General features: G+C 43.4%; 1 protein-coding gene across 2 annotated transcripts; it reads left to right on the top strand.

Moving 5' to 3' along the window:
* The first annotated feature begins 581 nt into the window (after window positions 1-581).
* LOC128406055 (lysozyme C-like) lies at window positions 582-15121 on the top strand. 2 transcript variants are annotated; one of them, XR_008328393.1, is made up of 3 exons: window positions 582-847; window positions 1748-1955; window positions 14899-15121. XR_008328393.1 is itself a non-coding variant. In XM_053373098.1 (3 exons), the coding sequence occupies exons 1-3, from the start codon at window positions 712-714 to the stop codon at window positions 14976-14978; spliced, it is 372 nt and encodes a 123-aa protein (XP_053229073.1). In that variant the 5' UTR covers window positions 582-711; the 3' UTR covers window positions 14979-15121. The 2 variants fall into 2 exon arrangements, 1 of the variants encoding a protein (XP_053229073.1); XM_053373098.1 differs by having other exon boundaries at window positions 1800-1955.
* The last annotated feature ends 5458 nt before the right edge of the window (window positions 15122-20579 follow it).

Here is a 20579-nt window from a genome sequence, read left to right as displayed (position 1 = left end):
CCTAGACTCTTCTGACGCTGAGTCCCCTGACTCTTCCCCCTCCCTCCTTCGGGCTTTAGGACCTGGCTCCCAATCCGGGTTTTCTGCTGTCCCGCGCTCCTCCACATTTGAACTTGGCGCGCGCGCGCAGCCTCCCACTTTCCTTCTGACCGTTACACTTGTGTCACTGCTCCCTCCTTTGGGGAGGCTAGCTGGACCTGACCTCCCCTCCGTTTCCCCACTTTCCGACGGGGGCGTGGTCAGCCCTGACTCATCTTCTCTCCCCGCTGGAGGAGAGGCTGGTCCTGACTCATGTGACTCTTCCCCCCCACTGCGCTCTGGTGGGGGAGCTGGTCCTGATCCTCCGCTGCTCCCTTGGGAGTCCCCACTGGCCCCTTGCTTCTGGTGCGTCCCCCCTGGGACCCCCCTTGCCCTTACCATAGGCGCCCCCTTCTGGGAATCTTCTGATTCGCTGGAGAAGCTCATGGAATCTCTCGGGTCACTGTCATACTCCCCTACGCTCCCCTCGGATTCCTCTCCTTCGCTCTCTATTTGCTCTCTCCCCTGTGCTTCTGCTCCTGAGCCCCTGACAGTAATGATTTCAGAAGAGCTACTTGAAGTAGGACTAACAGGAACCAACTCATGATGCAATTTAACATGGATTGGGCAGCCTACAGTCCAAAGGCAGGGGCCATAAAAAGCTGAGGCTCTGGACTTGAGAGACGTGCGGCAATGAAGACACTTCACCTTCTGTCATTCTGCCTGCTCATGGTGGCAAACGAGACAAGGAAGTTTGAGGATTGTGAATTGTTTTATAAGCTGAGAGATCTTGGGCTGGATGGCTTTCGCGGTATTGACGTAAAACAATGTGAGTCTTGTTTGCTGGACGTACAATGTCCAGCTGCTCTGTTAGGATAAATTTACACCCAATTTGTTGTGGATCCCAACCTCCCTTTGGTTTCTCATTTCTAGATGACATGTGTAGCAATTTATATGGATTTGTTTGGGTTTTTTGTTTACAGTATTATTGTTATTATCTTTGACCATTTTAAAATAATGTGGCATATCTGGAAAATGAGAACTGACAGAGCAGGCAAGATTGAAAATAAAGAGTCTTGTGGCACCTTAAAGGCTGACACATTTATGATATAATAAATTTTCATGAACTTCATCAGTTGCAAGATTAAAGGTAAAGGTAAAGGGACCCCTGACTGTTAGGTCCAGTCGTGACCGACTCTGGGGTTGCGGCGCTCATCTTGCTTTATTGGCCAAGGCAGCCGGCGTACAGCTTCCAGGTCATGTGGCCATGACTAAACCGCTTCTGGCAAACCAGAGCAGCGCACGGAAACGCCTTTTACCTTCCCGCCAGAGCGATACCTATTTAGTTACTTGCACTTTGACGTGCTTTTGAACTGCTAGGTTGCCAGGAGCAGGGACCAAGCAACGGGAGCTCACCCTGTCTCGGGGATTCGAACCGCCAACCTTATGATTGGCAAGTCGTAGGCTCTGTGGTTTAACCCACAGCGCCACCCGCGTCCCCAAGATTAAAGGTAGCACTGGATAATTCAGAATGTTTTAGGAAAATGTTAAAAGCTGTTAGAAACATTGCTATTTTAAGAATACTGAAATAGAAACAACAGCATTTCAAAACTCAGAACGTCAAAACCAAGAAAGGGTATGTCAATGTTTTGAAAGTGTTCAAACAGCAGGATTTTTGGAGAAGTTTAAAAAATACTTTTCTGTTTCTGTGTTTGGGAACTGATTTTAGGAAAGAAAGGACACTCGGAGTCCCTGGTTTTTATACTTTGCTTCCCTACCAGATGTCTGTATGGCTGGATTCCCAGCTAATTACAACACTGAATACTACGAGACAGAAGAGGGTGTCCCACACTACGGGCTATTCCATCTGAGCGGCCAGGAATGGTGCTTTAATGAGAGGCGGCCCTCACAGAACAAATGCAACATTTCCTGTGATTGTGAGTGACCCTTTTTTCCCTGCTTTTGCCATGTACTGTATGTCTCAAGATGAGTGGCTTATTTCTAAAAAGAGACAGGCCATGGATATTTCCCCAAATTGTGCAATGCAATACTCCAGCCAGTAAACTTATGCAAAAGTGCATCTATTAGGGAGAAAGCATGCACAAACAGGCATTAATGATGAGCCATGCTAAAGCGGTGTGTGTGTGTGTGTGTGTGTGTGTGCTTGGCCTGCGGAAAGTCTTGAAAGCAGGATAAAGAGAGCTGGATTTTGCCTCTGGGCCCCAGGTTCCACACTTCCTACTCTAAAGCCTATACTCCAAGACAGCTTGGACGTCCTGAGCACATTAACCAACAGGTGCATGATTCACCAGACTGATGCAATCCCCACTTGATAACCTGAGCAGGTTTGAAGTTGCCTGGTGCAATTTGGGAGGGGGGGAGAACCTAAGCAGACTTCCAGAAGGGCAGGATGCAGGTTAGAACTGTGAAACAAATGGTAATTATGTAATGAGACTTTATAGCCTATTATTTCATACATACATATATGTTGGAGACCTAGGCCAGGTTCTGAGAGGGACCTTCTGCTTCAGTGCCCTGTTCCAAAAATAAAAGCACCCCACCATGCATCCCTAAAGGATTTTTTTTTTAAGGTTATCAGTCTGCACAAAATTTGCATATGGCAGTTTATTTGTATATATGCAAATTTATATATAATTGTTATGAAATTACTCGTATAATTACAAGAAAACAAATTTAATTTAATTAATGCACATTTAATTTAAATTACTATTATTTAAATAGAAAAACATATTGCCACAGTGTGGAATACATCAAGTGACTCGTGCTCAGCAGACACCAGGTCCTGATGGGCAACTTCAAGACCTCTTCAGTTCTTGCTTCTTAGGGTTGTTTATCTCTAAACTGAACTTAGACCAGGCGACACTTTAAGTAGAGGGGAGGATATACATGGCCACCCGAACTGTGATCGTTATGCAAGTTTCCTACCTGGTAAGGGAGGCCTGGTTTACCTGCATAGCAGAATAAGGTAGCCTGAAGTGGTAGAAGTGATTAGAGACCTTCAAGGCCCCTGGGGCTCTCCCTCTTTTTATGGCCCCTGAAGTTTCAATCAGAACTGCCCTCAAACGGGGTGGGCGGGCCGGCCCGGGGGAAATTATCAAGAACCATTACTGCCCTACCTACCCTCCAAGGTGGTTTGGGACCCGGCGATGATCAGATGCATCACTGGCGCCACACGCGGGCAAAACGGGGCAGCAGTGTGCTACGCTTTCGGGGGCAGCAGAGGCTTGTCGGAGGGGGACGGGGGCCCAAAGCGGGACAGGCAGCGGCCTTGGCAGGCTTCCCCAACAGCCCAGAAAGTCGGCCTAGGTGAAGAAAATGAGACGAGGCCGAGTAGATTCGGCCTTGCCTTGCCTTTACCCCGCCCCCAACCCAGCTGGCCAATCGCTTGTGGGCCCGCGTGTGGCGCCAGTGGAGCAGCTCAGCAGCGCCCTGGGCACTGGGCCGGTTGGCCTCCTCTTTGCCCCCAACCTCCCCGACAGGAAGATAGGATCCTCCTCCCCCCGCCACCCCGCCGGTCTCCCTTGCATGGGTAGGATGCAGTCAGGCGAGCAAACAACGGAGGAGGATGGGAAGTTATTTTGAGTGATGCATCTGATCAATGCAATATGCTTAGTTCATAGTTAGCCCACGTGGCTTGCTTCTACACACGTGGCCCTCAGTGATTTTTTCAGACCGGCCTTCTCAGCTCTAGGGTTTGAAAGCTTAGCTAATATTACTGCATTTATTGCTTTCGCTGACATACACTCAAAGGAGCTTGATTAATAGTTCCAGAACGCTATGTGCTTGACCACACTTCCAACCCCCAAAGCAGTTGTGTGCCAGTAATTAAAAGAAGACGAGAAAAATCAGCAAAGCAATTCTGTGGCTAACTGACCAATTCCTTTAAATAGGGTCTATTAGTGAAGTTCACACTTTTGACAACCAGTCTGATGCTTTTGCAGAAAAATATTCCTAGACACAAGACTTTTATTTTTTAAGCCCTTTCAGTCTCCCATCTCAAGGCTAAGTACAGCAAACTGTACATTCCCACCCCTCTCCCGAAGGCTGGTGACAAAGCTTATAAAACCATGCTTTTGTGCAGAGTTTTCATTGTGTGTTGGCATTTGTTTTATGTTATTTTTAATGACCAAGTATTTACAGTGGTACCTCGGGTTACATACGCTTCAGGTTACATACGCGTCAGGTTACAGACGCTGCTAACCCAGAAATAGTACCTCAGGTTAAGAACTTTGCTTCAGGTTGAGAACAGAAATCGTGCTCCCGGGGCGCAGCGGCAGCGCCCCATTAGCTAAAGTGGTGCTTCAGGTTAAGAACAGTTTCAGGTTAAGAATGGACCTCTGGAACGAATTAAGTACTTAACCCGAGGTACCACTGTATACGCCAGATGCAGCTTGTCACGCTGGCCACATGACCCGGAAGTGTCTTCGGACAGCGCTGGCCCTCGGCCTCTTAAGTGAGATGGGCGCACAACCCTAGAGTCGGACACGACTGGCCCATACGGGCAGGGGTACCTTTACCTTTACCTACCACTGTATACAGATTCTCAGAGTGGCCTCCAAGTAATTCAAATTGTGCGCAAAAAAATGTGTCTATGTGTCTGGAGCACTTTCAGTGATACAGAGAAAATGTCTTCTGGAGAAAACGTTGCAGTAATTTTGAGGATGAAATTTATCACCGACCTTCACAGAAATTGCTCACGTGCTAGCCTCCATTCTCAGGATGAGGTTACAGTACTAAAATAATCTTATCCGTGTAACATAAAATGAATGTGCCTCATTTCCTCTGTCATGGGTCAGTGGGGATTTAGCTTCACTAAACAGCATAACACTTAACAACTTGATGATATAACATCAAGCCACACTATTTACTTCTGTGTGCTTGTGTATCTGTGTCTCCCTTGTATCAATTAGGAACTATTCTCTCACCTTTCCTTTGATATGTACCGTATTTTTCGCCCTATAGGACGCACTTTTTCCCCTCCAAAGATGAAGGGGAAATGTGTGTGCGTCCTATGGGGCGAATGCAGGCTTTCGCTGAAGCCTGGAGAGCGAGAGGGGTCGGTGCGCACCGACCCCTCTCGCTCTCCAGGCTTCAGGAAGCTATCCGCAAGCCTTGCGAGCCCGGCGGAGTTGCCGCGGGGCTCGCAAGGCGTGCGGGCAGCAGCCTGCAGCGCGAAGCACGGGGCGCCCTCCGGAGGGCGGCCTGTGCTTCGCGCGAGTGTCCGCAAGCCTGCAGCGCCCGGCGAAGTTGTGGGCGCCTGGCGGAGTTGGGCGCCCGGCAGAGTGCGGGCAGCAGCCTGCAGCGCGAAGCACGGGTGTCCGCAAGCAGATTCCTACCACCAGATTCCCTCTACCAGTCACACAGGTGCCAGCCCAGGCAGCCCGCACCCCCCTTCCCCGTTCCTTGTTGTTAAAAGTAGGCTGTAAAAGAAATTTTCCAAGTCCCTTTTGGAATTTAACAAACAATCCTGGAGGTAACGGATACTTTTAACTACTTTAAAATGTGTCCAGACAGCAGCAGGTTACAAAATAACAGAGTCAATGGAAATGAAAATCAAATGTTTCCTCTTCCATTGTGATGTCACAATGGAGTCTAGCCTTTCCATCCCGGGGGTCCGCAGCAGAGTGAAGGAGCTTCTTTACTTTAATCACAGTCTCGCAGGGTTTTTAAAACTTAAAGTAATTCCCCCCCTTCCCCCTGCAGAAGGGGGGCATTAGATTTGACTTGCAAACTTTCAAACAGTCTTTTTACTATTGAGGCGTCGGTCCTCGTTTACAGACTCTACTTTAGTTCAATGAAAGGGATCAAACTCCGTTTTTAAATCCCTTTTTTCCTTCTAATCTTGATCAAATTTAAACTTTATCCTTTACTTACAGTTCCAAATTTTTAGTTTTTTTTGAAGGAATTGGCCGCTCACAAACCCCAGACTCGGAGCTTTGCACTGTGAAGGAAGCAGTCGTTTCCGCTGTGCCACATCTCCGACCCCACTGGCTCTCGGGGCTCCTAAGAGCTTACCGGAGAGTGGGGTAGTCGCCAGAGTTACCGGAGAGTGGGGGAGTCGCCAGAAGGCACCCACCGGATCACCAGGTCCTCAGAACACGCGATCTGAGGTTTTTCCCGGGGGACCGTGTCGCTCTTGCGGTCTCTCCTTGCTTCACTGCGCTGGGGCTCTTTCAGCCGAAAGAGCTCCCGTCTGCCATTACCGGGTGACCAACCAAAATCCAAAATGACTCCTAGGCTGCACACCTGATCCTTCAGAGGCACACTTACTCCATTCAGGACCAGAGAGTCCTCCACACCAGCCTGCCCCCTGTACCCCAAAAACTACTGTCTTGTCAGGATTCAACCTCAATCCATTAGCCGCCATCCATCCTCCAACCGCCTCTAGACACTCACACAGGACCTTCACCGCCTTCACTGGTTCTGATTTGAAAGAGAAGTAGAGCTGGGTATCATCCGTATACTGATGAACACCCAGCCCAAACCCCCTGATGATCTCTCCCAGCGGCTGCATGTAGATGTTGAAAAGCATGGGGAAGAGGACAGAACCCTGAGGCACCCCACAAGTGAGAGCCCAGGGGTCTGAACACTCATCCCCCCCACCACTTTCTGGACACTGCCCAGGAGGAAGGAGCGGAACCACTGTATTAACAGTTCCCTCTAGATAATCCAGAAGGATGTTATGATCGATTGTAACAAAAGCCAACTTAATGAGAGTATGTTAAACAAAAGCCAACTTAATGAGAGTATGTTAAACGATGAAAAAACTGTACAGAAGGCCAAGCAAATCTTAGAAGAATATTTTAAGTTTATTTAAATCAAGGAGTAGATCTAGAGAAAGTTTGGGACGTGGGTAAAGCCGCTTCTTTATCCAACAAAACGCATTCCAACGGAAAATAAAGGAGAAGAAGAAAATGGAGATCTGGGAGGAAATTAGAAAAAAGGAAAGGATCCTTTTCCCAAAACCAGATGATGATCTAATTAAGCAAAGTATAAAAGTTCTCCATGATAATAAATGAAGAGATAGAATGGAAGATAAAATGGTTGAGACATAGAAATTTTGAGTTTGCAAATAAACCTGGCAAACTTCTGGCCTGGCAATTAAAGAAGAAAAAGGAAGATCGAATTATCAATAAAATTAAAACTGAAGACAAATGGATCCAAGAACCTAAGGAAATTAGTAAAAACTTTGCTAGTTTTTTCGGAAAACTATATAAAGAAGGTCCAGAAACACTAGAAAAAGTAATAGATTAAGGAAAAAACTGAAATCTTGAACTCACCAATAACAGCTATGGAGGTGCAACAAGCTATACAGAGATCAAAATTGGGAAAGACACTGGGCCCAGATGGTCTCCCAGCTAATTACTATAAAAAGTTAGAACAAGCATTATTTCTTCCCATGAAAGACCTAATGAATAATATTCTGGCAAATGGAAAGCTACCGAAAACCTGGAAGGACAGCTTTATTACTCTTATCCACAAACAGGGAACAGATGCCTCAAACATGGCCAATTACAGACCCATTGCACTGCTAAATAACGATTACAAGATATTCGCAGACATTCTTGCAAATAGATTAAAAATGGTGCTGAAAGAGATAATTCATAAAGATCAAACCGGATTTCTTCCCGGACGATTTATGCAATCCAATATTAGATGTGTGATTAATGTATTAGAATATTTGGATATTAAAATTGATAAACCAGCAGCTATTATGTTGGTGGACACTGAAAAAGCTTCTGACAACGTGTCCTGGAAGTTTATGAAAAAATTAATGGAAGAAATCAGACTGGGAGAAAATATTTGTAAAGGAATAAATGCCATCTATTCGGAACAATATGCAAAATTGATCATCAACGGAAGAATTACTGAGGAGTGCAAAATAAACAAGGGAACCAGACAGGGCTGCCCACTGTCACCACTGATATTTATCTTGGTGATGGAAGTCTTGAACAATCAGATAAGAAAGGATCAGCTTGCTAAAGGCATCACTCTGGGAAACAAAACATATAAAATTAAAGCTTTTGCGGACGATTTATTTGTTATGACTGAAAACCCTAAAGAAAGTCTGAAAAGAGTGCTGGAATTGATTAAAGAATTTGGAGAAGTGGCAGGCTTTAAGCTGAATATAACAAAAACAAAAATGCTTGTTAAAAATGTAACCACAGAAGAAAAGGACGACTTAGAAAAAATATTGGGCCTGAAAATCTCCTCAAAAGCGAAATACTTGGGTATTTGGTCACCCCCAAGAACATAAACTTATTTCAGGATAATTACACCAAAACTTGGTTAGAGATTAGAAAAAACTTTGTAACCTGGAGTAAACTAAAATTAACATTTCTGGGTAGGATTTCCATTATAAAGATTAATGTGCTTCCAAAATTAATCTTTTTATTTCAAATGATTCCAATACTGGGCGAAGCAGGTTATCTCAAGATATGGCAAAGAGAAATTTCCAAATTCCTGTGGGAAGGGAAGAAACCTAGGATTAAACACCTGATCTTAATAGACATAAAAGAGAGAGGAGGCTTTTCCCTACCCGACCTAAAACTTTATTACGAGGCAGCCTGTTTCACCTGGCTAACAGATTGGTGCACGATGCAGGATTCGGACCTCCTGGACCTGGAAGGTTTTGACAACCGTTGGGGATGGCATGCCTACCTAATATATGGAAAAGCAAAAATTCATAAAAATTTGACCAACCATATAATAAGAAAGTCACTCTTTGCTGTATGGGAAAAATATAAAGACCTGATGGAGCCTAAAGTCCCGTGGTGGACTTCTCCAATAGAAGCCATAGGAGTAAAACGGAAAAATACTCAGGAAAGCTGGCCAACATATAAAATACTTCTAAAAAATGAAGATAACCAAATAAAATTTAAAAACTTTGAGGAAATAAGAGAACACATTTCAGACTGGTTCCAATACCATCAGTTATTTGAAAAATTTAAATCTGACAAACAAAAGGGGATCTCAAAAGAAATTTCCCGATTTGAATCTGATCTGGTAAATTCTAAAAGAAAAACTCTTTCCAAAACTTACCGACTCCTCCTTGACTGGACAGTCAAGGAGGAGGAGGTAACAGTGGCAATGGTGAGGTGGTCCCAGGATTTTGGCCATCCAATAACCATGGCCCAATGGGAAAATTTATGGAAGATCAATTGGAAATTCACAAATTGTTATACAATGAGAGAGAACTTTCAAAAAATGCAACATCGATGGTATCTAACACCATGGAAACTTTCAAAAATGTATAAAAATGTGTCAAGTAATTGTTGGAGATGCAGAGACTCAGGAACATTCTATCATATGTGGTGGATATGTAGGAAAATACAGGTATTCTGGGAGAGATACATGCAGAACTGCAAAAAATGCTAAAGATCTCTTTCAATAAAAAACCAGAGGCCTAACTCCTGGGAATAACAGATTTGGATATCATAGAATCATAGAGTTGGAAGAGACCACAAGGGCCATCGAGTCCAACCCCCTGCCAAGCAGGAAACACCATCAGAGCACTCCTGACATATGGTTGTCAAGCCTCTGCTTAAAGACCTCCAAAGAAGGAGACTCCACCACACTCCTTGGCAGCAAATTCCACTGTCGAACAGCTCTTACTGTCAGGAAGTTCTTCCTAATGTTTAGGTGGAATCTTCTTTCTTGTAGTTTGGAACCATTGCTCCGTGTCCGCTTCTCTGGAGCAGCAGAAAACAACCTTTCTCCCTCCTCTATGTGACATCCTTTTATATATTTGAACATGGCTATCATATCACCCCTTAACCTCCTCTTCTCCAGGCTAAACATGCCCAGCTCCCTTAGCCGTTCCTCATAAGGCATCGTTTCCAGGCCTTTGACCATTTTGGTTGCCCTCCTCTGGACACGTTCCAGTTTGTCAGTGTCCTTCTTGAACTGTGGTGCCCAGAACTGGACACAGTACTGCAGGTGAGGTCTGACCAGAGCAGAATACAGTGGCACTATTACTTCCCTTGATCTAGATGCTATACTCCTATTGATGCAGCCCAGAATTGCATTGGCTTTTTTAGCTGCCGCGTCACACTGTTGGCTCATGTCAAGTTTGTGGTCAACCAAGACTCCTAGATCCTTTTCACATGTACTGCTCTCAAGCCAGGTGTCACCCATCTTGTATTTGTGCCTCTCATTTTTTTTGCCCAAGTGCAATACTTTACATTTCTCCCTGTTAAAATTCATCTTGTTTGTTTTGGCCCAGTTCTCTAATCTGTGAAGCTTGTTTTGAAGTGTGATCCTGTCCTCTGGGGTGTTAGCCACCCCTCCCAGTTTGGTATCATATTCCACAAAAGAGGAAGGGTATCTTTTTATATGCGACGACGGCAGCAAGAGTTTTGATCGCAGCAAAATGGAAGAGTAATGAAATCCCCTCTATACAAGATTGGATCCAAAAGCTGACAGAATATGCCAAATTAGATGGTTTATCAGAAAAAATAAAGAATAAATCAAAACAGGAATTTGTTTCTAAATGGGAGGTTTTCAAAGAATATATGAAAAATAAAAATAGTAGTTTAAATTCTGTTGCAGCATTCGAGGAACTTCAGTAATAGTTGCAAGGTAGATATAAGAAATTAGATTTATTGAGAATAAGTTTAATTATGATACAAGTGTGTATTGGCAATAAGTAATATGAATTTGAAATATGGAATATGGAATAGACGGGAGGTTGGGTCTTTAGTGTTAAGACCAATAGATGTTTTATTGTTTGCTAAGAAAATTATGTGTCTATGGTTATTTTTGTAATTTGTGTGTAATTTGGTATTTTTGTGTGTGTTTTTTTCTTGTTGTATAAATAAAAAACTTTATTTAAAAAAAGAAAGAAAGAAAGAAAGAAAGAGAGGTAGAGCTGGGTATCATCTGCATACTGATGAACACCCAGCCCAAACCCCCCTGATGATCTCTCCCAGCGGCATCATGTAGATGTTAAAAAGCATGGGGAGAGGATAGAATCCAGAGGCACCCCACAAGTGAGGGCCCCGAGGTCTGAACAATCACCCCCACCACCATTTTCTGGACACTGCCCAGGAAGAAGAAGCGGAACCACTGTATTAACAGTTCCCTCTAGATGGTCCAGAAGGATGTTATGATCGATTGTAACAAAAGCCACTGAGAGATCCAGCAGAACTAGGAAACAGCTTTCACCTTTGTCACTAGCCCGCCGGAGATCATCGACCAGCACAACCAAGGCAGTTTCAGTCCCATGGTGAGGCCTGAATCCCGATTGAAAGGGATCCAAATGGTCTGCATCCTCCAGGCGTCCCTGGAGTTGTTCAGCATCCACCCTCTCTCTCTCTTTTTTATATTCTCTTTATTAGTTTCCATTAACCAAACAGACACAAACTACAACAAAACAAAGACACAACAAAAAAGAAAACAAACAACAAAAGACATCATACAAATAATTGACTTCCCTCCAACTCGGTTTTGGACTATATAACAAAAAGTTTTTTCCTGCAGTTTCGATTTATAACATACGCACGTCGTAGGATTATATTGAACCTACTGTGATTTTTAAGTTTCTTACATTTGCTTCTATATATGTTATGAATTTATTCCATTCCTTAATAAACTTTGTATCTTTCTGGTTTCTGATTTTTTGTGTCATTTTTGCCAATTCTATGTATTCAAATAGTTTATTTTGCCACTCTTTAACAGTTGGGATATTTGTTGTCTTCCAATTTTGTGCTATCAATATTCTAGCAGCTGCTGTTGCATATTGAAATAATATCTGATCCTCTTTCTTAATTTCATCTCCAATCATCCCTAAAAGAAAAGCTTCAGGTTTTTTAACAAAAGTGTATTTAAATATTTTTTTTAATTCGTTGTAGATAAGTTCCCAAAACTTTTTAATTTCTTCACAAGTCCACCACATGTGGTAGAAATTGCCTTCCTTGAATTTGCATTTCCAACACGCTTTATCTCCTGTCTTGTAATTTTTTTCTAATTTTACAGGTGTAATGTACCATTGGTACATCATTTTTTCCATATTTTCTCTAAGTGCCACACAAGCTGTGAATTTCATTTCTTTATTCCAAAGCTTCACCCAGCTGTCATATTCCAAATTATATCCCAGATCTATCGCCCATTTTACCATAACTTCTTTTATCTCCTCATCTTTAGTATCCCATTCTAACAACTGGTAAAAGTTAGATAAAAGTTTAGATAAAAGTTTAGAATTACCTTCCAATATTTCTACCTGAAATCTAGATTTTTTTTCATTCATCCCTATCTTTTTATCTTCTGTCCACAAAGCATTGATTTGATGAAATTGTAGCCAGCCTGTTAATTTATTTCTTAACTCTTCATATGTTTTGATCTTCCATCCTTTTTCTGTTCTAACCAGTAGATCTTCATACGTCCATCTTTCACCTTCCATATTTATTTTTTTGATTGTTAAAATATCGATTGGTGATAACCACCAGGGGGTGTTTCTTTCAAGCAATTTTTTGTTTCTCTCCCATACCTCAAGCAGTAGTCCTCTGATAATATGGTTGGAGAATCCTCTCTGCACTATTCCCTTGTTCTGCCACAGGTATGCGTGCCATCCGAATCTAATGTTAAAACCCTCTAAATCTAGTAAATCTGTGTTCTTTATAACAATCCACTCTTTAATCCAACAAAGGCACGAGGCTTCATAATATAATTTCAGATTCGGTACCGCAAATCCTCCTCTATCTCTTCGGTCCGTAAGTAATTTAAATTTAATTATTGGGCTTTCCCCCTGCCAAATAAGCATCCACCCTCTCAATCACCTTCCGAAGAATGGAATATTTGAGACTGGGCGATAGTTGGCCATACTGGCCGGGTCTAAAGATGTTTTTTAAAGAAGCAGTTTAATGACTGCCTCTTTCAGCGGGTCTTGGAAAGCTCCCTCACAGAGGGAAGCATTCACCACCCTGCAGAGCCCATCTCCCAGCCCTTCCCAACTTGCTTTTATTAGCCAGGATGGGCAAGGATCAAGGAGACAGGTGGTTGGTTTCACACGTCAAAGCAGCCTGTCCACATCCTCGGGGGTTACGGATTGAAATTGATTCCATGCAACTCCACCAGATAGGGCTCTAGCACTCTCCTGCCCCAGTCCTGCTCCCATGGTAGAGTCTACCTCCTTCCGAATATGAGCGACTTTATCTGCAAAAAAATTGTTGCAGGAGATATTGGGGTCTTTACAAGGTCCCGATGGTAAAGGAGGTTCTGTTAAATTGCAAACCACCTGAAAGAGACTCCTGCTACTATTTTTTGCAGATGCAATAGAGGCAGTGAAGAAAGTCTTCTTCACCGTGGCTATTGCCGCTTGGTAGGCTCGATGTTGAGCTCTAACCCGTGTCCAGTCCAGTTCAGAATGAGTTCTCTGCCACCGGCGCCCTAGTCGTCTCAGCGATTGTTTCCTCGCCCTCATCTCTGGGGAAAACCATGGGGCTGTCTGGGCTCCATGCAAACGGAGAGGGTGCTTGGGAGACAGACAGTTGATAGCCCTAGTTAACTCCACATACCAGCGGGCCACCAGGGAATCAGATGAAAATTAATACCCAACCAGATATCCATCCCACCCACCCCAACAGAGCAAAAGGGGGGGAGAAGAAACAACTTAAAGTGCCACCAACTGCTTAAGGACATTTTAAAACACATTAGACACTTGGAACAGGGAAGCAATAGCAGAACAACTCTGCACTTCCCCAAGAGTTTGTTCCAAATGAATCCAGCCCCACCCTCTAGGCACTGCAACAGAGTCCTTTTGTAGCTGGAAGTGTGAGGGCCTGGGCCCCACCCCCTGGGCCAGTTGGAAAAGGCCTTGGAAGGGAGCAACATTCCTTTGTAAGAAAATATGAAATAAAGTCAAACCATTTTTACAGGCAAAATTAAAATAAAATAAATCAATGTGGGGTGGGGGGGACAAGAAATTTTCTGCACCGGGTACCACCTGACCTTCCTATGCCACTGCCCTCAAATAGAGAACATCTTCAAGTAAGAGAATTGTCCTCTAGAACAGGGGTAGGAAACCTAAGACTGTCCAGCAATCAGTGTGTTTTTACATGAGTAGAATGTGTCCTTTTATTTAAAATGCATCTCTGGGTTATTTGTGGGGCCTGTCTGGTGTTTTTACGTGAGTAGAATGTGTGCTTTTATTTAAAATGCATCTCTAGGGTATTTGTGGGACATAGGAATTCGTTCATCCCCCCCCAAAAAAAATATAGTCTGGCCCACCACATGGTCTGAGGGATGGTGGACCAGCCCACAGCTGAAAAAGGTTGCTGACCACCCTAGAGGGCCCCTATGCTTGTTGACTTGCAGGGTGGTTTCTTACTGCATATTAATCTGTTTGTCATTCTTATGATATTTGTTCATACCTTGCAAGTGTCCCAGGCCATCCCGTTTTTTCGTGCAAAAGCATGGCGGCCATTTTGAGTGCGGCAATATCATCCTGAAAAAAGCACTTTTTCGGGGCCACAATCTCTTGCAGCACCATGACACACATGTTTTTGCATGCCAGGAGAGCACAGCACTGGAAAAAGTGAGTCTTTTGGGTTCTGTGATCTCGTGCAGGTGATGTAAGTCACGTGGGAGCACGGCCAGGAAGAAACACATCCTGGTTTAGGGGCTCAACATGTTGGAGGTTATGTTCATTGTTATTATGAAGCATCATGCCTTATCATGTCAACCAGGAGGAAACAAACTGGGAGGAGATAAGCCTACCAAGAGCTTTCTCTGAATCACTGCATGTCTATGACCCCCTATCACCAGAGATACAATTCTTGTGCCTTTGAGGCCTCAGTTGGGATCTATATCTGGGCTCAGGTTTGTTCTTGGTTAACTTGTCTTCATCATTCTCCTCTACAGATCTCCTCGATGATGATATTGCAGATGATGTAAGGTGCCTTAAGAAGGTTATCACCAAGAAAGGGCTGGAATATTGGTGAGTGACATCAGCTTTCCTGCTTTATCAGAATGAGCAGCTGGGGAAAATGATGTAATCAAGTCAAAGCAGAAAACAAAAAACTGTTTTTAAAGGCCCTTTATTAAGGGATGAAAGTAAGAGACGCAAATCATTCTTTTTGTAGTAAGTAAATATAGATAAGATAAATTTATTGTCATTGTCCATATATACACAGTATACACAACAACGAAAATCAAACACCCACCCAAAGACCGGGTTCACATACACATTTGCACGTATCTCCAACATTCTCATCCTATTCAGACATAATCTATAAAACATAACATAATCCAGAATATAACATAACCTATTTAAAGGCATAACATAACCTAAAACCTATCTCATTCCTTCCTACTTCCTGCTTGCTATTTCTTGCAACTGGCAGTTTAATATAGTTTAATAGATATATGCAAGATCTTTCATGATAAAGTAAATGTGCAATCTTTTGACTTCAAAATCCTCATATGCTTAAGGAAGGTACACCAACACATAAAAGTTCCTTTGGGTCATTCTGTTATGAAAAGGGTTGACGAAATACGATACACGATGAATATTAAGTGCAATCCTATACACATTCACTCAGAAGTTCTTTGAAGTTCAGTGAGTTTGATTCCCAGGCAAGTGTGCATAGCCCCGCAGCCTTCCAGCAAAGGCTCCTCAGTGTGTTGGAATATATATATATATATATATATATATATATATATATATATAGTTGTAAAATATTTTGTAATTCTTTGATTTTACCACCTGAGGGATTGATACAGGCACAAAAGGCATTATGATCTTCACATGGACAGCAACTCCGTTGACCCTGTGTGAGTGGTGGAATCTAAAAATGAAAATAAAAATGAAAAAATGAAATGAAAAGAGAAAGGTCAGAGCACTTTCCATTGGGAGTTTCCCAGTTTGGGAGAGAGCAGGAAAGCAAAGGTCCTTTTGTAGTCCAACCCTTTGCCAAGGGAAGAATCTTTTTGCCCCTCAAACCCAGGACTTTGAGATGGAAAGTCTCCTGCTCTGCAGACTGAGCTGTTCCAGTGATTTTCGGTGTCTGGGCATGTGCAGAAGCAATTTCCAGCGCTGCAGACATGCACAGATGTGATTTCTGTGGGAATGATCTGGCCCATGGCCGGTAAACCTTGCCAACCCCTGGGTTAGGGTTAGGATTTTGTTAGGGGTGGGGTTCCCTTCTTGCCAGGGAACTCCGGGAGCATGGGGCTCAAAGGATGGCCCTGAGATTAAGAGTCTTGTGCTCAATGCGCTATACGGATTGATCTAAATAACAAACACCATTTTTTATTATTTAATAATTTACAGTGGTGTAAAATAAAGGGCAAAATAAAGAAATAAATAAATAATCCCTCAACTGCCAAAACAAATGGTCTTGTAGTACTGTAAAAACGTAACAGATTTTGGGGAAACTTTTTTAAAAGAGTCAGGGGGCCTTGGTGGGTGCTAAGAAGGGTGTCTGAGGGTGCCATGGAGTCCACGTGCCACCCTGGGAACCTCAGTCTGGACCCTAATGATGAAGCGAATCACCAGTCCCTACATAATGGGAACACCATGTGTAACATTAACCCCACAAGAGAGGTTGGTCTTTGTTCTCGGCTGGGAGCAGAGCGATTGAGAGAGTGAGGAGGTGCAGGCACAGTAGGTGAGAGATGCTCCCAGGTTGTCCTTGTTGCAGTTCAAAGGCCTGGGACGTGCCTCCTTCGCATCCAGCTCCCCAAGGCCACCTGCACGACACCCACCTCCCAAAGAAGAGAATTACAGAATCTTTTTTTTTTATATAAATTTTTTATTGATTTTCCAACATAAATTAAGACACAATACAACTTACAATACATAGACATACAAACATATAAACACGTATAATTTCATAACTTCTTTTTCTTAAACCCAATTTCCACGACTTCCCCATGCCTCCCTTTTCTGCATCCCTGTTTTAAACTTTTTCAGCAACCCCTAATCTCAATTACTTATGATTCACTTTCTTTAATCCTTTTTCTCTTACCCAATCATTTACCGCTGCAAATCTGTTTTACCTTACCCATGACATTTTAGCACTCATTAATTTTACAACAGTTCTTAAGATAAAGTTTAAATTTCTTCCAATCTTCTTCCACCGTCTCTTTTCCTTGGTCACGGATTCTGCCCGTCATCTCAGCCAGTCCCATATAGTCAATCACCTTCGTCTGCCACTCTTCCAGCGTGGGTAGTTCTTGTGTCTTCCAATACTTTGCTAAAAGAACTCTTGCTGCTGTTGTAGCATACATAAAAAATGTCCTATCTTTCTTTGACACCAATTGGCCTACCATGCCCAGGAGAAAAGCCTCTGGTTTCTTATGAAAGGTACACTTAAGCACCTTCTTAATTTCATTATAGATCATTTCCCAGAAGACCTTAATCCTTGGGCACGTCCACCAAAGGTGATAGAAAGTACCTTCAGTTTCATTACATTTCCAGCATTTATTATTGGGCAAATGATAGATTTTTGCAAGCTTGACTGGGGTCATGTACCACCTATACATCATTTTCATAATATTCTCTCTTAAGGCATTACATGCCGTAAACTTTATACCGGTGGACCATAACTGTTCCCAGTCAGCAAACATAATGTCATGACCAATATCTTGTGCCCATTTAATCATAGCTGATTTAACCATTTCATCCTGTGTATTCCATTTCAACAGCAAGTTGTACATTCTTGACAAGTTCTTAGTATTGGGTTCTAACAATTCTGTTTCTAATTTTGATCTTTCCACCTGGAAGCCAATTTTCCTGTCCTGTTTGAATACTTCATTTATCTGGTAATAGTGAAGCCAGTCTCTTACCTTAGACTTCAATTTCTCGTAACTCTGTAGTTTCACTCCCCCCCCTCTTGTTCTATAATTTCCCAATATTTTGGCCATTTGGATTCCATATTAAGTTTTTTCACTTCCTTTGCTTCCATTGGTGACAACCACCTGGGGGTTTTATTTTCCAACAAGTCTTTATACTGAATCCAGACATTATATAGTGCTTTCCTAACAATATGATTCTTGAAACCTTTATGAGTCTTTACCTTGTCATACCATATATATGCATGCCAACCAAACCTGTTATTGAACCCTTCCAAGTCCAAAATGTCTGTGTTCTCAAGAAGTAGCCAGTCTTTCAGCCAGCAAAAAGCCGCTGATTCATAATACAGTTTTAAGTCCGGCAGGGCAAACCCCCCTCTTTCTTTTGCATCAGTTAATATCTTAAATTTTATTCTGGGCTTTTTGCCCTGCCAGACAAATCTAGATATATCTTTCTGCCACCTCTTGAAACAGTCCATTTTGTACACAATCTGCAATGTTTGAAACAAAAATAACATTCTCGGCAAGACATTCATCTTAATAACAGCAATTCAACCTAACAAGGAAAGTCTCAAACTTGACCATATTTCTAAGTCTTTCTTAATTTCTGTCCAACATTTCTCATAATTATCTTTAAATAAATTTACATTTTTAGATGTTAAATTGATCCCCAAATATTTCACTTTCTTTGCTACCATTAATCCAGTTTCCCTGTGAAACCTCTCTCTTTCCGCTGCTATTAGATTTTTTTCCAAAACCTTCGTTTTTTGTTTATTCAGCTTAAAACCTGCCACTTGACCAAATACTTGTATTAACTCTAAAACTCTTTTTGTACTAGTGTCTGGCTCTTGTAAAGTTAATACTAGATCATCTGCAAACGCTCTCAATTTATATTGTTTAGCTCCGACCTGAATCCCTTTAACCAGCTGGTCCCCTCTAATCATGTTTAGTAAAACCTCCAAGACAGATATAAAAAGTAATGGGGATATTGGGCACCCCTGTCGTGTCCCTTTTTCAATAACAAATTCTTCAGTAACCACATTATTTACAATGAGAATTACAGAATCTTGTGTGCCTTCCATTTCGGGAGAAACTTCTCAAAGGAATATTTGCTCCCTTACAGGTAACAGGTGACCTCTCCTGTTTTAGCTGATTCTGGAAAAACAAAACACCATGGGTAAAATTTTCTGTGCTGGATTGTTGATATTCTCCTGTGTTTTGGCAGGTGAGTTTGTCAGAGTGTTAAATAAATTTATCCCAACACAAATGATCCTATTTGTTCCTATTTCCTATTTGTTCTTTGACTGTGCATTAAATTGTGCAAAGATGTGATTTCTCCAGGCCAATGAGACATGGCCTGGAGAAAGTAGATAGAGGAAAGTTTTTCTCCCTCTCATAACAGTAGAACACACGGAGCTGGACGCTGGAAGATTCAGGACACATAAAGAAAGGAAGTACTTCTTTACAAAGCGCACATTATGGAACGCCCGGCCACAAGAGGCAGTGGGGGCCACCAACTTGCAACTTGCGCTCAGGATTTTCCCCAGGGTAAGCCCCATTTCAGCCAGCATACTCTGCACCCTCCTCAAATGCTTTGGCCTGGTTGGGAGGTTTCCTGGAATGGTGATTCTGCCTCTTGCCCTGTGTAATGATTCCATGCTTCCTCTTCCTTCCAGTGGTGCCAATATTCCCCTGGCCTCGAATGCCCCCTTGACCGGTCATCGCAACCCCATTCATCTCCACTGTCACCACAGTCCTCGGTGCGGGCAGGGGCCACGCAGCAGCTTGGCAGGCACGGCTCACCTGGGGTGCAGCTCCGGGGACCTGGAAATGTTGGTACGGTTAATGGGTTGCCTCCAAGCAATCTATATGGTTGGCCAGGTTTTGGGGAGGCGGAAAAGAAAGCTTTACTGGTATGGGCCAGCATAATGAAATACCATTCTTATCATGAAATTTACTGATGCCCTGCTTCCCGTCCCCCTTTGGGATTCCTGGCAGCTGACCGATAAAAATGAGAGCGGTTGAGGCTAGATGTCGTTCTGCAATTCTCGCAGCGGTCAGGCTAGATGACCCCCGGGTCCCATCTCCTCTGTTTATATATCTATGGTTCCCACCTGCAGGGGCCAGGCTAGATGACGCCCCCCCCTCCGCCCTTCCCCTGCAGGACTCAACGGGAGCTTCCCAGTGGAGCTGAGCCACGGGGGCCACATTGTCCCCTGTGGTGAAGCACTGCCTCATCCTCAGGCGCCTGGCGCCCCCTGCTGGCCTACACGGGAAGAGTCTGCAGTGCTTTCCAGGTGGGTCTTAGGTTCCTCGCCCTCCCTGGCCGGCTCCTTATCTGCAGCATGTCAAGAGCGTAGGTGACCTTCTCCTCGGTGGCGAGTGTGGCACTGGACAACGTGTAGTTCAGGAACTGTGACCCCCAAAGTAAAGCTTTCTTTTCCGCCTCCCCAAAACCTGGCCAACTAGATTTAGCGTAACAAGGAAAGCTAAAAAAGATACATTGCAGTCTTTGCAACTAACGCACAGCTTTCATCCATTGAACATAAGACCTGGCCTTGATCTGACAAAAGGTAAAGGGACCCCTGACCATTAGGTCCAGTCGTGGCCGACTCTGAGATTGCGTGCTCATCTCGCTTTATTGGCCGATGGAGCCAGCGTACAGCTTCTGGGTCATGTGGCCAGCAGGACTAAGCCACTGGGCTGAGAAACAGCAAATTTAGATGACTCAAAACTGCCCTGTTTTG

Source organism: Podarcis raffonei, chromosome W, assembly GCF_027172205.1.
Source record: "Podarcis raffonei isolate rPodRaf1 chromosome W, rPodRaf1.pri, whole genome shotgun sequence".
Classification (NCBI taxonomy): Eukaryota; Metazoa; Chordata; class Lepidosauria; order Squamata; family Lacertidae; genus Podarcis; species Podarcis raffonei.
Note: the sequence above shows the minus strand (reverse complement) of the source record. Positions and strands in the feature narration are given on the sequence as shown.